At 31.7% G+C, this 18,141-nt stretch overlaps 1 protein-coding gene across 15 annotated transcripts in view; it reads right to left on the bottom strand.

Annotated features, from left to right (window-relative positions):
• Positions 1-240: 240 nt before the first annotated feature.
• The window catches only part of LOC111055047 (golgin subfamily A member 6-like protein 22), an 88,317-nt gene continuing 70,416 nt past the window's right edge, over positions 241-18,141 (bottom strand). For 6 of the 15 annotated variants that reach the window (XM_039426845.1, XM_039426844.1, XM_039426842.1 and 3 more), the window contains 3 exons: positions 16,759-16,934; positions 11,315-11,449; positions 2,251-3,441 (listed from right to left, as the gene is read on the bottom strand). In XM_039426845.1, coding sequence (XP_039282779.1) covers positions 3,228-3,441; positions 11,315-11,449; positions 16,759-16,934 — 525 coding nt within the window. In that variant the 3' untranslated portion in view covers positions 2,251-3,227. Of the gene's footprint in view, positions 1,163-2,250; positions 3,442-11,314; positions 11,450-11,497; positions 13,982-15,301; positions 15,369-16,758; positions 16,935-18,141 lie in introns of those variants that run through there. The other 9 variants (XM_039426839.1, XM_039426836.1, XR_005571164.1 and 6 more) reach the window with 8 other exon arrangements.

The following is an 18,141-nucleotide window of genomic DNA, read 5'->3' on the forward strand; positions in this document are numbered from 1 at the left end:
ATAGCCACCTCTAATACCTGTATTAGAGGTGGCTATGGCTATGTTCAATGGGAGAAAGTAGCAATAGACAGATTTAGATGGAAGGCTGCCAACCAATCGAAATATTGAGCTGGAAGAAGCTATTTAATTAAAATGTTGATCAAATGTTAATTATTGGAATTTGATTTTTTGGAGGTTAGGGGGTTCTGAGAGAGGTCTGGTCCAGGAGGGCATCTTATTGTTATGGCAGAAAAAACAAAGTTCAACAGTCATATTTAATTTTTGTTACTTTTATATAAAATTGACATAATCTATAGCCTATACAAAAGTTCTCTAGGAAAACAATTATTACATACATTACATTGAACGATATACAAATAGAGAAATAATCATAGATATCTTGATCATCTGAAAAATAAATTCAGTTTAATGATAGCAGGACTAACATAGAAACTGAAAGTGAAATAGATCAACGGTACAATAGAGCCCTTGAAGTTGAAGAAACTTTCAGCGATTGTAATAGAAAAGTGATTAAAAATCATCATGGATATGTAAGCCTAATTATACATCTGAATCAAGATTTTTATTAATTTACAATAATATGTTGTTTCAGGCTACTTACTCCCATTATTACATTCTGAATATTTTCAGTATGAAATTATGAAGAATTCAAGATGTCGGCATAAACTACATGATGTACTACACAATTATGAAGCTTCTCCAGCTTGAGAAATGCTTGGAAGAGGAATTTAAATTTTCTGTTCTAGGTGGTGCCGCACCATGTGTTTTTTAATAATATTTTCCAACGTGAATATTATACTTATTTATGAAAGATGTTGGTGAGCTCAATAGAATAAGCAATTGCTCTACCTGTGATTATAATGTTACAAGTCTCAAAAATAATTTAGGTCTTGATGCCTCAATATATGTAAATAATCATATTACATGAAGTAAGTAAGTAATGAAGCAACTCAACAAATTCGATTTGTCGAATTGATAGAACAGAGTCGTAGGAACATTGAAAGAAATGACTAGAAAAGTATGCCACAATATTTAGGTAGCAAACAAAGTCAAACACTAAATTATAGATGATAGACAACAAATTTTATAAAAGATAGACAACAAAGTTCGATCATAATTCGTGTGGTATCAATCACAGCCATGAAAATCAAACGTTTTTCACCAGATTCTAAAAAACAACGGAAAAGTTGTAATATTGTAAATATGGGGACGATATGAAGGTACCTCCTTTAGAAACATTTATAAGTCCGGCGTCCCTGGAAACAATGTCTCTAGCACTTTCAATGGAGAAAATAATGGATGACATGGTTAAATCTTCACAATATACTGTACTTTCTTAATGGCCCTTCTAATTAGTTTGAAAGTTGTAGGCTATTCATGAGCGAGGTCTACTGTTCGCAGAACTACTAGTAACTTTGATCTAAACGCAGCTTAACGTTGGAAATAAGAAAGAGACTAATTAAGAGTTACATTGGAGTATAGCCACTACCTTCGTAAACAAAGTCATAGTGCATTCTGGTGACGTCAGCACAGGTAGGGCTACTCACCACCTCCAATAACATACTAGCTGATGTAGATCAGCTGAAATCAACAAATGTGAGTTAGTGTTTTTATTGGTGTAGGAGGTGGTGAGTAGCCCTACTTGTGCTGACGTCACCAGAATGCACTATGGCTTTGTTTACGGAGGTAGTGGTATAGCTATCTATGGGCCTGAAACGTGGACTGTTGGTAAGGCTGAGGAAAAGACTCTAAATGCTTTTGAAGTGTGGTGCTGGAGTCGAATGCTCAAAATAAAATGGACTGACAGAGTTACGAATGAGGAGGTATTCCAGAGGGCGGTGGAAAAGAGACCTCTTCTGAATTTTCTCAGGGACAGACAACATTCTTGGATTGGACGACGCATTCACGTCAAATATTCTGGAAGGTACAGTTGATGAACAAAGGTGTCGTGGAAGACCCCGGCTACAGTATTTAAGACAAATGACGAAGGATCTGGGTGCTATGAGCTATGTCATAGCCACCTCTAATACCTGTATTAGAGGTGGCTATGGCTATGTTCAATGGGAGAAAGTAGCAATAGACAGATTTAGATGGAAGGCTGCCAACCAATCGAAATATTGAGCTGGAAGAAGCTATTTAATTAAATGTTGATCAAATGTTAATTATTGGAATTTGATTTTTTGGAGGTTAGGGTTCTGAGAGAGGTCTGGTCCAGGAGGGCATCTTATTGTTATGGCAGAAAAAACATAGTTCAACAGTCATATTTAATTTTTGTTACTTTTATATAAAATTGACATAATCTATAGCCTATACAAAAGTTCTCTAGGAAAACAATTATTACATACATTACATTGAACGATATACAAATAGAGAAATAATCATAGATATCTTGATCATCTGAAAAATCAATTCAGTTTAATGATAGCAGGACTAACATAGAAACTGAAAGTGAAATAGATTAACGGTAAAATAGAGCCCTTGAAGTTGAAGAAACTTTCAGCGATTGTAATAGAAAAGCGATTAAAAATCATCATGGATATGTAAGCCTAATTATACATCTGAATCAAGATTTTTATTAATTTACAATAATATGTTGTTTCAGGCTACTTACTCCCATTATTGCATTCTGAATATTTTCAGTATGGAAGTATAAAGAATTCAAGATATAGGCATAAACTACATGATGTACTACACAATTATGAAGCTTCTCTAGCTTGAGAAATACTTGGAAGAGGAATTTAAATTTTGTGTTCTAGGTGGTGCCGCACCATGTGTTTATTAATAATATTTTCCAACGTGAATATTATACTTATTTATGAAAGATGTTGGTGAGCTCAATAGAATAAGCAATTGCTCTACCTGTGATTATAATGTTACAAGTCTCAAAAATAATTCAGGTCTTGATGCCTCAATATATGTAAATAATCATATTACATGAAATAAGTTGAGCAATGAAACAGCTCAACAAATTCGATTTGTCAAATTGATAGAACAGAGTCGTAGGAACATTGAAAGCAATGACTAGGAAAGTATGCCACAATATTTAGGTAGCAAATACGAAGTCGAACACTAAATTATAGATGATAGACAACAAATTTTATAAAAGATAGACAACGAAGTTCGATCATAATTCGTGTGGTATCAATCACAGCCATGAAAATCAAACGTTTTTCACCAGATTCTAAAAAACAACGGAGCATTCAACTTTTGGAATAATTTTATGAATTTTAACATCTTTGTCCCCTCCCCCCTTGATGTCTTCCTCTCCCTCCTTTTCTTCTCTGTTTGGCTTGTACGGATTCCTTGTCTTTGTTCATCAACTCGAGTTGGTAGAGATGCTTCTCCTTCGTTAATGTTGCTATTTGTTGTTCTTTCTCTTTCAACTGCTTGGCAAGCTCTTCGATTTTTTTGGCTGCACTAGAATTGTCTTTATTTTCATCACTGCAACAAACAAACAGTATTTAATTCTCTAATATTTTTTCCTGATAAATTCGATGCTGGTCAAAAGGTTTTTTATGTTGATTATCATTAGAACTAGTCTCAGAGACTAACCATTAATTTTAATTCCACTATAAATCTCACACTATGAAAAACTATAAAACTTTAGTTCATCCATTGATGACCCAAGTAGTTCTTATATAGTCTGCATACACTATCACAAATTGATTTTAGACTATTTAAAAAGGCTTCCTTCTCTTCAACCTCCTGGTAAGTTAGTCAAAGGGTGAAAGTAGCTTCATCAATTTCGATGAATTGTCTAAATTTTACTTGCACTATTCAATATAAGAATTGAACTGGATGAATTGAATGACTTCCTTATTTGATAACAAGGCTAAATTTGAAAAGTAATGTTCAAACTCCCACTCAACAAACCCTTATTTCGAACAATATTTACATTTTAATAGTCTAAAGCCACTTGTTTCAAAGCAATGGTCATTTTGAACAGTGCACGGGTGAAGGTTCTTCAAAATAAAAAGAGACCATAATATTTTGATCATGAAGAATTCCAAAGAAGTTTCATACAATTTGAAAAACCAAGTTACAGTGAATTCTTTCTCCGAATTAAAACATTCCTATTATATAATATTCTATAGATGTTGTCTCTTTAAACCACTTTACATCATTTTCTCTTCACAAATCTTGGTGATATTTCACGAGCTGTGAAATAATAATTGAAAGTTATTACTTGGCAATGCATACCGGTTATTTTGTTGTCAAATTCTCAGTTATGATGTAATGGTATGCATATCAAAATGGTGATGAGGGTTTCATGATAATTGAACTATTGCTGTCGAGATGTAGAACTCACAGCTTTCCTTCTCGAATTTGTGGAAGGTATATCCAATTATTCAATATTAAATAATTTACCAAATGAACCCTTAATTAAAAGATTTTTACAGGAGTATATAAGAATTATATGAATAAAAATTATAAATCCAAGTACCCTTTTAAAATCAGTGATTGAACAATTTGATAAGGGTACTAAGATTTCTAAAATATTGTATCCTCAAAAATTAATGCATTTTATAACTACATTTTTTATACAGTTCTGGACACCTCCATCTCAGCGTCCCAACAACTCAAGGTGCTAGAGTGGCAGAACCCCACCGAAAATCCGGGTTCCTTCATATCTATAATCCTCTATATTCTTCATCCTTACCCCTCACCTAGCCTTAATATCCTCCCACATGTAACGTTCATATTTACCACTTCCCTGTCAATTCTGCTGATTCAATTCATTCATATCACCATCATTTCCATTTTCAGCATGAATTTTCACAAATATGTTTTATTATGTAGGCCTATTATTATTGTAGTTGAATTTTCATCATAGAAGTGTTATTATTTTGTTCATTATTAGCAGTGTTTACCATAGGATTGTCAGACCTGGCAATGTAAGATGTATTAAATAAATATTAAAATATCTCAATAGGTACTTCTCTAATCAAGAACTTGTAAGTGCATACATGCTTGAAATTGAACATTGAAATCATAATGATAATCTATTACTTATTTTATCAAGTAACATTGCGTTAAACATATAATTATTTTTATATTGGTTTTCCTATTATGTAACATAGACTAGTTTGTTTCTCCACAATAAGACGTTTATGAATTATATTTTAGAGATTGGAAGAGGCAGGCAACTGAACGATTGAGAAGTTCTAACAAAAGCCATGATAAAGTGGCTAATCTAGAAATATGTAGCCTACTAAGTTAGCTTAATACGTTAGCCAGCAAGCTCTCCTGATCCGGGGTATTTAAATTTTGTCATTTCAAATAGTTTTGTATGAATTTTAGTTTTAAATGAATATTCTAGCACTATTAATTCTCAGTTGATTCATTTTTTTTTTCTGTAGGCTTACAATACTGTACCTTACTGTACCTAATACTGTACCTACTTAACCCTTACTTCTGTACCTTACAATACTAGTGTTTTGTGCCTGATGAGAACAAATACTTATCTTGGCAATATCTATATACATTTTTCTATTAACTTACAAAGTCTTTAAAAAATCTATAGAAATAAATATTGGGAAAGATGACTGAGATGATTGAATGCTTCTTCTGTTCTATGTTTATCGTTGCGATGAATGAAGGAATAGAGCAGGTAGATTGTGGCGTGTGAAAATATGTTTTTATTGGAAATAATATGAAAGTGAAGATATATTCGAAATAAAATTCTGATTTATATAAATATTTTTGGACTGGAAAATTATGAAAAGTGAAGACTCAACCATTTTACGTGATTTGAGTGTGTCTTAAGGTGACTTCTACTCTCTCAATCATGATTCGGTGATATTTTTGTGAATATTAAAAATGTATATTAGAACTAATAAAAACACTACACTTATATGGGCTACTTTTGTACAAATTAATAGAAACAACTTTTATACTTTTGTATATTAGAGGGTACTACAAGTTTTTTTATTGTTGTTATTAATTAGAACTAATTTATTTATCCTGTCAAATACAAACATTCCCGTTCAGAGCCCATTTGATTTAGTCTTTGGTTTCTAGGACAATTATTAAATCTAATGGAACATTGAATCTATGGGTTCAATAGTCCATGAATATTATAGGTTCAACGGTCTATAAATTGTGTACATTAGCTTTAATACGTGCCCAGGAAATCGGGCCATGAAATAGTAGTAATTCAAGTATTGCAACTGTTCAAGAAAAAAGTAAACAACTCAAAGTTCGAGTATTATCTATATAGTCCAGGCGCTGGCTTACATTGAGCATACATGAGAGAAGCAGAGAATTTGACTTCGGATTATTGTTAGGGGGTCTTCAGTGTATATGAAACTCGATGTCGTCACGTCCCAGGGTGATCGACAGCTTGGGGGGGAGGGGGGTAAGTTGTAAAAACGCGCGGTTATAAAATCGCCTGTCCTGCAGTTACTATTCGTAGTACAGCTTTTAATTTTTTCTCAATATCATGTACACATAACTGGCTTTCAATGTGGTCCTCTACATTTTTGCGATAAACCGCATAGTTTATCCGTAAAAAAATAAAATATCTCGAAAAATGTATTTTTTTATTATGGACTTTTTGTTATTTCTCGAATATTCAAGTAATCAGCCGACTTGGAAAATGCTCCCAATAAACGTTGTAGGCCGTTTCTTCCTGGATCCAATTATATATATTGTTTGGGGGTTACGATCATAGATGCGGCAGTGGGAGTGGGATGAGTAGCACTGTTACGCTGTGGCGCGGTCCTCCCCCATGATTAATGCGCGTAGTGGCCTGTCTATCACATCGCTCCTACTAGTCTATGCATTCAAATTATGTATTTCAGGAACGCTATTTTATGTATTTTCGGTCGCTGAACACGATTTTTCAACTCTCAAGTCTCAATAATTGATAATTCTCATCATCATATACTAATTATGGACAAAATTACAAACTTCATCTCATTCTGCAAGGAAACTAAGAAATGACTGTTTGAAATAAACGAAACTTGGGTTTCAAGAAATATATTACGTTAGAATAATGATAATATTTATATGTGTTTATGTTCTATTGTTTTTATCTCAAATTAATTTATTGTGATGCGCTGCAGGCTAAATAAATTATATTATTAATTGCACACTGGCCACGCTTACTTGATAATTATAGTGGTCAGTTAATTTCCAAGAAATATTTGTGGAATTTCTTAGTTCTTCATGGTGGAAATGGAATTCATCATTCATTCATTATCATAATGATTATGTTTAGTATGAAAATGTTAATCTTTCGTGAATCTCCAGTTTGTCGTGAACTTTTGAGAAATTATATCCAATATAATAATAGATATGTGTCAAAACAAAATGAAATGAAAATTTAAATATTCATTCATATTATTTCTAACAGTATTATTATAATGATATTTCACTAACTTTTGATTGATTCATCTATTATGGTATTCCCGTTCAGACTCTTTTGAAATGGTAACAAGTTATTCAGTATAAAAATTTGGGATTCGAATAGTTTTGGGCCATGCCTGTTATTCTTCCCCAAACATATTTAAATGATTTGTAATTTTATCCACAAATGAATGAATGAATGAATGTATGTATTCCTGTACGTAGCTGACGTATGGATTATTCCTTTATAGATTCTTGCATGTCACATTAATAAATCTTTGCCACAGATTTAGAAATCAAGTCTCGATGGTTTGGAGAGCATATTATTGGAGTGATTCTTTTACTCTGCTGCTTCTAATATGTTCACTACCTTTGTTTGATTTTAGACCATAGACATGAAAATCTATGTCCACCTGTATCACTCCATCTTTATTGAGAATTTTCATAACTCTTCTCATCACAAAGTTTCCATAATCTTGCAGCGTATTGAAGTTTTGAAAAGTTAAGTAGGAGTTGAATTCAGGAGAGCCATGTCATCATTATGCGAATTTGTCAACGATATTAAGGGATTTAGTCAAATCCACAACTAGTTTCACTTACAATTTCATGGGCCAAGTGAGATTAAGAGTTTTTTCAAATATCCATCAGATGTTGACAGAGATTGCGGTTATTGTAGAAATGCATGCTGCACTAAAACTTCAATGCTGAATTATCTTTAAACAGCTACCTAGTAAAAATACAGAGATCAGATCTTTTTGTTCTAGAATTAACTACGACTAGGATTTTTGTTTGATTGCATCGTGGAGAATGAAAGAACTCTGTTTCTTTTTATAGGTGAGAATACACTTTTACAATTTGCCACAAGTATGTTCAGATAAAAATCGTTGGAGACCGAATAACTATTTCTTTCTATACGTTCAAAAGTGAATCACACACTTCTTCACTTGCTTCCAGACCATTGATAACATTATGTAGATTCTGTTGTCCATCAGAGTCTTGAAGAAAAATGTTATGTTGTCTTGAGAAGGTTATGCTTCTGGAAATAATTCTCATCTCTTATTATTCTTGTTTTACTTTCGATGACTTTCTTCACAATCTCCAGTGATATCCATAATGATGTCATCATACTTGAACAGAATATCTTTGATGGAAGATTTATTTATATAGTAGCAGCCATTTTAGGAAAGCCTTTGAAGAACTAGCTATTCCAATCACTCAGTTTTGGATGATCGAATGAGGTTTTGCTCCAAAACATGATCAATTGTCACATTATTAAAGTTTCAAGGTTTCATTTGACAGAGAGTCAATGTATTGACTGTATAGAGTTAATGTTTCCTTATTGGACATTATTTTCTACTTCTATGGTATTTTTTTTATATATTTTATAGATATAACACAGAGTCCATAACATAGCTTGTGTGATTGAATGAAAAAAGTATGGGATCTTTTCTCGTACAGTTTGTATGTGCAATACCAGAGTCCTTCCTTATGAGCATGAATACAATTTAAGATAATTTAAACTATGTTACAATAATCAGTCATAAATTTCAAGTAGTCATGGATTTTGCATTGTGATTCTAAAAAAACTCCACAAATAGCTCCTGACTTCTTCCAAATATACTTTGACAATCTCTCATATTTGAACCGTTCATGAGTCCTTGTAGTTGTTTCATTGAATTGATTGCTTGCTCTCACACCATAATTATACTGATCTCCCCTCAATAGATTTCCAACAGTATTCTCTCCAAATATTTCAAATTCAACAAAGATATCTCCCATTCCACTTTCATTCAAGTACCACCCCAAGACAATCAGTCAAACTCAGCCAGATGAAAAGTATCTATTCGTAGATATAAGTTACAGAAATCAGTTGATAAAGCTGCGTTTACACCAAAGTTATTAACAAAATGTTAATAACTTGATCTCTATAGATTCTATTAGATTGAACGGAACTTAGCAAACACATATGTCCATCATGTGTATGATAAGTTATGTTCAATCTAATAGAATCTATGAAGATTAAGTTATATTAACATCTTGTTAATAACTTTGGTGAAAACGCAGCTTTAGATTTGTATTTCCTTTGTAATCAAATATTTAGTCATATCACATGGGAGTAATTGGCATTTAGATATATGACTCGAGATTTCTGCTCCAGCATTGTTTTTTCATCAGTTTTTTTCTTTTTTCAGTGGACTCGCTTACCTTTATTTTGAGTACCTATTCCTCTGTTTTCTTCCTTCCCCCCATTTCTCCCTTCCTTTTTTTTCCTCATTACTTCTCTTCTCTTCTTTGCCTGCCTATTACATGGGAAACCATAGTTGGCTAGGTACCTTCCTCTCTTTTTTTTTCTCTTCTCCAACACACCCAAACACTAAGCCCATTGTTTTTTTATATTTGTAACATTTTATTGTGTTTTATTTGTTTCGTAAATCTTTGTAATTTTGTTTTGTCTTGTTTTGTGTGTTTTTAATAAATTGAAAAAATTGAAATCAGTGTAGGTGTAAATTGTGTTGGAGCGGTTTCATAGATCAGATTACACCATTGCAAGACGCTAGCAGGGCTCACTCAATCCATCTGCTTTATTCTTTACTAGCAATAAGGAACCCGTGCTCCGCAAGGGTCTATTTTAACATAAACTTGACGTAATGAAATATTAAAGAATTGAAAATAGGCCTATAATCATCCTTGGTTAATTAAGAATCTATTTATTCAAAATTCCAAGTTAATCAGTCCAGTAGTTCAGACATGATGATGTGTCAAACATAATTTCCATATCCCGTAAGTGTGCAAGCCAGTTCTTTCCTTTATCATACATATCTATGTAATATGTTGATTGTTAGTGTCTTTTGGGGGTTTTCACATAACTCTATGCATTTTTTATGATAGAAAAACATCTACAATAGTAAACCAATTCTGTAATACCAAAGTGCTGTATTATTGTTATTTATTATTGTAAATTTCCGTTTAGTTTAATTATAGTGAGTATAGTGAGTATTTGTGCTTCAACTGTAAATTTATATTAAGAAAATATTTTACTCCTGTTACACGGTGCTCTATATGGGGTAGCCTATATTATTTGTTTAACTTACTCCATTACTTGACTTTCGCAATTCCAAGTGATCATTGAACTAAATCGAATAATTATTCACTCTTAATGGAATATCTGTTTTTTATAGACTGAGAAACACATATAGGATTCCTAACAAGATGGTTTATCATTATAATGTAATCATAAATAATGATAATGAAATGAAGTTTGTAATTTTGACCATAATCTGTATTATTATGATGAGAATTAGTTGAGCCATTTTACTATGAGCATACGGTGAAAGTCTGCTCCAAAGTAGAGTCACCTTTTTGAAGCATTTGCTTCAAAAGTTGAGCAAATGCTTCAGTTTATTCATACAATTTTGAGCGAAATCTTTTACTTTTGAGCAAATGCTCAAACTATTTTTTTGATGAGCATGAGCAAAAGGTTTTGCTCACGTTTAATTCATACAAAATGAAGCAAATGCTCCATATTTTAGAAGTATGAGAAAATGCTCAACTTTATCAATATGGCCCATTATTTCATCATATTTCCTTTCATTACCCAACAACACAAGTTATATGACAATATGATGTGTTAAATGAGTGAGTTATCGCATGTTATATGTCACTATCTAAGAATTAGATCCAACAAGCATGAAATGAAGAGAAGTACTGAGACAAATTATACAATGTTCTAATAACGTATTTCAACACTGCTACTTGATTTGTTGGTGGAAAAATAATTCTATAGTACCCTTTTTTTAAAAACCTTTTTCAAATAAAATAAAAACTAGTTGCTATTGTATTATTTTTTTAGATAAAGTGGGGTACTATGGAATTATTTTTCAAATGACAAACAATTTTCATAAATATTATAATATTATAATATTAGTACATATTTGCATGAAATGCACTGTAGTTGCATGCTCACCGTTTAGCTGATGATGCAATTGTCTTCTGCAGTTCTTCGACGTTGCTTTGCCAAACGCCTATTTCCTTTTGATGTCTCTGATGCATCTCTTCCAACTGCGACTGGAACGTCTCCTGTAGCTGTTGCTCCCGTTGTCTGCATTAAATTTAAAAAACAATAGATTAATTAATGATAAAATTGAATACAATCACAAAGTATATAATTATTATGCAATGCAAAATAATGTATATCGAGTTATATTCAGATAAGTAGTAAGTACTTGGTAGACAAAGGTTAACTGGATTTCAAAAATTTTCAGAAGTTGGATTATATTAATCCAAAAAATAGACTTTTTTCTCTATCAGCCTTCATTGAATTTTTAAAGAAGGCTACCCAATTTTCATTTTGGAATTGAAAACACAATAGATATATGTTGTCCTATTCTATTTGAATTGTTCACAAAATGTCAACACTTCAATAATGATGTTCGATGTCCACAGAATCATGGTTTCAACTTGAATTATAACACAATATGTTGTCTTCTTCTATTCTGATTGTTCACAAAATCTCAACACTTGGATAATGATTTTCGAGGTTCACAGCATCATGGTTTCAACTGAAAATACAACTCACGAGAATGACAGATTATCATTGGTTTCTTTCTGTCGATGGAATAACTAATCATCGTATTTAATAAACAAGAGATACCATAGTGTGCTATTGTTCCATCGTAAAACAATTCAAATTTCTAAGAAAAACAAAGTTCAAAATTAAAAATTAGAAGCATAATATTTGTTAAAATGAATATTGGTTTAATTTCAATTTATGCTGGATTGCATAAACTACGACCAATGTGAATATAGAACTAAGTATACTGGATGTGACCTTATTGAGATTGCATTTAATCTCGGTTTGTTAAACAATAGAGAAAATATGGTGCAGCCCAGCATTAAGTGAGAATGTTGCAGGATATCTACTGAAAGGGGGAAAATAAGTGAGTTTTTAAAATACTGAAACTTTCTATTATTTTCAATTATATAATTAGTATATATCTTGCATGAGATAATTCCTCTTTTGCAGGTGTTATCTACAGTGATTGTATATATTTTATATTTTCACACACTTTCAAGATTTGAATCATCAAGTTTTATAAAAATCTTTTATTATGAGAGTATGAAGTTATAGATTGCAATGACGATTATTCTTTACACTCAAATGATTCTATGATTTATTAAAGAATGTATTTGAATATAATTGGATGAAATCGTGAAATTTCACTCAAAGTATTATTTTGACAAGCTTCATTATCATTGTTTTGTAAATATACAATTGTAAGTACCAATCTTGGTAAGTACCAAGTTGAGTTCATTCAATCATGAGATTAACTAGATTGACATCATGAAAGCAAATTGAATTTTGATCCTATTAATTTAATAATTTTTCTAAATACCATCTTCATTTCATCTTCAATCATTTCACAACCATGAAAAATTATCAAACTATTATTCCAATAGATTATTGATGAAAATAAATGTTAATTATTACTGCCATTCGAATTTCGGAAAACCACTGTATTCAACATTTCAACACTCAACTAGCCTAACATTATTTTTTGAAATAATGATGGAAAATAATATCGAAATTCATTGTGGAAAACATTTATTTCAAACATAAAAAAGAATAACTATATCACTCGACATATTATCACAATACATCACAGTAAACATTTTGACAGTTTTTACAAACATTTATAATTCGCTAAACAAAATACAAAAATTTATATTAGACAATAGCCGTCTTATTCAACATGCATGAAGCTTGAAACAAACGATAACTAAAATAATTAGACAATCAATTAGATCTACTTTACATATTTTAAATCCATTATCACACGACACAGCACTCGATAACAATATTATTGAAAATAATCGATAATTTTCAATTATTGAAAACTTCAAGGAAGCCAGCAGGAGCACACAACACTCTAGAGCGACAGGCGAGAAGGGAGATATTAGACGAAAATAATTAGAAAAAAGCAAACCATTCTCCAAAAATGTATATAAAAATAATATGTTGCTATACTGGGAATTTTACTCAGTTGTGAATCTATTTTTCACATAATTTTTATGGGAGTTGAAAGCCTTGTTTGAATTTGTCTCAAATCAAAGCGAAAAAAATAGAAATTTATCACTATTCATTGAGGAGAATATTGAATCACTTGAAAGGAAAAAATATCCAAATTTGATACGTTTGATGACAATTTTGAACAACATTTCATAGTTTTACATGATAAAGTATTCGTTTCCCACATGTATGACAACACAATTTGAGTCTTGCTTGAAGTTTTCACAAAAAAGCACAAAACTCTGAGAGATGTCTCTATGATCACTTTTCACTGGGTTGCATCACTTCACAGACAAGGAAATTGACGTTGTGAGGAGAAATAGAAAAAATAGAGTGATCGAGGAGGTACTTCCCTCGCGTGTCGCTCCCGTGAGTGTGAAGCAAATCGGCGATTAGCTGACGATTAACTGTTGATAAGCTGACGATTAGCTGACGATTAGCAGCAAGGCCAACGCTAGTAAGAAAGAGAAGAGTGTGAACGGGTACGAGTTAAAAACGAGCCACGATAGAAACGGAAGTAGTAATACGGTCATAGCTGTCCGCATAGAACCGCTCTCGCTATTGCTATCAAACAGAGAAAACAGATAGAAACGGTACCAATTAGTTATCTTATGTGATCATGCATTATGGTACAGGAATCTATGGTTATTTGTACAATAATTCAAAGTTTGTGTCGCTTCTAAGTTGATTAGATTATAATAAATTTATTCTGTTGAGGTTAATATGGAGAAATTGGGAATGAAATACATTCTAGAGAATGGGAAATCGAGAGCATTCATTGAACAATTGTCTCTTTGAATTTCAGACCATTTTCAGCGATCCATAGCGAGCAAGCTTCGTTCATTGAATTCATATTGATTTAAGCTTGTGATTTATGTGAAGGCAATCATTTGAATTTATGTTGTTGGAGTGATTTTCAAGCAGCTATCAGGACATGAAATACATTTTCTAAAATGGGGAAGAGGAAAATTTTTAAGAAATGAGGAATGAAATTTCGTGTCTATAGGTCAAACTACAGTTGATTTTGATAGTTGATAGGACAAACTATAACAACTTGATTTTTCAAGTGTTGTACAAAATCATATAAAAGTTTCAAGCCTCATCAATATTGATTGGTTATTTTATCTTCACAGATAATTATTCTGCAATCTAATACAATATTCTATTATGCTACGGTATTAACCTATCTTTTCTATGATAGCCAATTATTAGCAAGCTAATACAAGGATATATTATTATAAAAAATATAATTGATTTTTTATGGGTATACTTCATTTTAGAATGGCATAATTAACTGAAACTAGTAGTGTATGGAGAAAAATATGAATAAAGGTAATATAAATAGAAATTAAAATCTTAGTACCCTTCTTTTGAATTATTTTATCACATGTTTCAACATTGATGCCATTTTCAAGTCTTGAAAAATAATTCAAAAAAAAAATAGTAATAAAAATAGAATAATTCAAAAAAGGGTACTAAGATTTTTATTTTTATTTCTATTTATATTACAAGTAGCCTTATACAGAAAAGAGACAATAAAGGTAGCCTACTAGTTTATCCAATAAAAACATAGATGATAATGATTCTGTTCGATGTGAATGGATTTCATAGGAATGATAATCATTAAATATTCTACGGTATGATACACAATTTCGCAGTTATATTATTATTTATTGTGTTTCTTGATCAACTTCTGGGCCATGGAAAATAGCGTAACAATAAGATTTAAAGCTTTATGAGGTACCTTATATCTGAATAATATATTTCAGGGATAATATAAGTCATATTACAAAGTATGTCAGATAGTCAACTAGAAGCTCTGCAGCATCAAATATAAAACTATAAGCAGATACCTAATTTCACTTCAAAGTATCTACAACTCACTCTCTTGTTGGTTTTCATCAGAAATCTCGAGTTTTAATTACTGTCAGTCATCAATGTCCACCTGCTGCTAAAAATAATAAGTTTAAAACCTACCGACATAAAATTGCAAAGACAAAATTCTACTATCAATTACAACCTTATGCACTAAGAATTCAATATGTGTTATGCTGATCCTGAATTTTAAAACTTATAATAAAGTCCGACAATAATACAGAATTATTCACTAACTGTACCTTATCTGATACTAATAGAATGGTAATTCCAGGGTTATTTACTTACATTGTTTATAATGCCCCATTACTACTCCCCAGTTAATATAGCCTTCAATTATCAGGAGGAGGAGCTATCATAAATATGACAGCTAGTGTTAGTTGATGTTAGCGTGTGATAAATTAAAGTTATTTGTCTATGGTTATCAATTAAGTGTAGTCTTACTAACTTTATTGCAGAAATAATTAATTATTAGTTTATTATATTATGATGAATAATTATACAATATAGTCAATATTATACATAATGATACATGATAGAAATATTGCATGTAAGCTGTAAAACTGCAGTGTAAATAAACAAACATTTTAAGAGCATGCATTCTTGATGCTTTTGATGATGCAGGCAAAATATGAGTGAAATGTAAAAATGATAAAAAAGTATAATAATTTACATAAGACTACTGTATGAAGTGAATTGTTGGAATGAAAATTCATTTTTTTTAATATTTCTGGATAAAATATACATATGGTTGATTCGAATATGTGACCCACCTGCTTTAAAAAAAAAAAGCTTCAGTTGTAAGGACTGTATTGCAGCATTGGTAGAATACCAATAAGCGATATGCCAAGCTTCTCAATCAGTTATTCTTATACTTTCATCATGAACACACATACATATACATTGACATCTTGGAAGACATCTTTATCAAATTCAGTTTGAGTGTTTTATAAACAAGTCGACTGAATTTAGTACAGTTAATGCATTACAATGTTATCACAAGTAATACTGCATATGAGTTGGTGGTATATTAATTGTAATTTTTTAAATATATGAATCACTTGAATATTCTTTAAATGCAGATACTACAATCAAACACATTGATAGTTCAACAATGTTCAATCATCAAATTAAGACTATTAATTATCCTAAAGTGAATGGAAGTAGCTAACAAAGCTGAATCAATGTTAAATTTGTAATATTTCGATTCAAAGCATGATGTGCTGGCATGAGTGTGATATTATGTAATATTAGTGCTGAGTAAGCATGAATTATTTGTTAGAATGTGGATGAGGAACAAACAGAGAATAATATGTACAGTTGTTCACATGGATTAGATGAAGCTGAAGTACATGTATGATTTTAGAACACACAATTGATTTTTAGAATAGGTACTGGATGTGGATAATCCAAATTTCAATATTTTTACATGATAGATCATGTTTAATCAGAAGTTCATAGCTCACCTTAATACCTCTTCTCCTTCCTTCATGACTTTAGTAATTTGTTGTGCTTTGTTGTTCACTTCACAGTTCAACACCTCCAGATTCTCCTGAAGTTCTTCAACGTTTGATTCCAAACTTCCAATGTGTGTAGTTTTTCCTGAGAGCTCCTGCCTCATATTGTTTAACGTGTCTAATAACTAGCAACAGACAAACCAATCTATTATTAGATAGAAACATTGTGGAAACTATCATCAATATGAACATAATGAGATATGATATGATATCATTAACATCAAACTCAAGAACATCACCTGACAAATCTTTCAATTTAGTTTACTGCAACATATTCCATACCAAACCTTAATCAATATACAGACAATATCGGGGCACTGAGCTCCGCTCTGGAGTACAAAAGCATACAAAATTTATTACGAAAGAAGAAATTATAATATATTTTTAGTTCATACAGAAAGGTTCTATCTAATCACAGTGGATTGAGATTAATTCCCAGAGGAATGCGAAAATTTCTCTCACAAACGCATGTTAAATTTTAATCCAAATCAGAGAAGACCATTTCATTTCACTAAGATAGCTAATCAGATTGGTTCTACTGGAATTAAAATTTAACCGGCTCTTGTACAACCGGCACTAAGTACCTGATTGAATGATTACAAAAGTTCAACAACAGAGTCATAACTTTGTCTCAGTTCCACACACATGCAATCGCTCACTCACTTCCATCATCAACAGACGACGAAATTATCAGCTATTTTTCCAAGGATGAATAAATCCTTTTCATGTCCTTCAGCGAGTTTTTCCAGGGATGAGACCAAGTGCAATCAAATTTTTATATTATAAACCTACTATGTTCTGAATTTCGTGAGAATCGTGCATTATACGGTAATGATAATTTTCATTTCCAACAAGATGGTGCCCCGCCGCACTATCACAGAGACGTACGAGCTTACCTGGATCAAAATTCGCCAGGCCAGTGGACGCAGGGGGGCAATCGAGTTTCCAGCACGCTCTCCAGACCTTACACCACTGGATTTCTTCTTATGGGGCACAGTAAAACATGAGGTGTACAAACCTAAACCACGTAACCTGGACATTCTTTGGAATGAGATTCCAACCTTGTGTAGAGAAATCTCATTGGACGTTTTGATACGATGTACAAAATTAGTGGCGACTCGTACTCAAAATTGTATTGATGCTGCAAGTCACCAATTTGAACAGTAGGCTATTTACATTTGTTATTTATGTTTCATTTACATTGGATTTTCAGCGTTTTAATTTTCTGAAATTCAACTTTGTAGAATTGTAAGTAAATTTTCTATGGAGGTTCAAAATGTGTATACCTTTTTTTGAAACACCCGGTACTCTCCATAAAAATCATATATTTTC

This window comes from Nilaparvata lugens, chromosome 4, assembly GCF_014356525.2.
Source record: "Nilaparvata lugens isolate BPH chromosome 4, ASM1435652v1, whole genome shotgun sequence".
NCBI classification, from domain to species: Eukaryota; Metazoa; Arthropoda; class Insecta; order Hemiptera; family Delphacidae; genus Nilaparvata; species Nilaparvata lugens.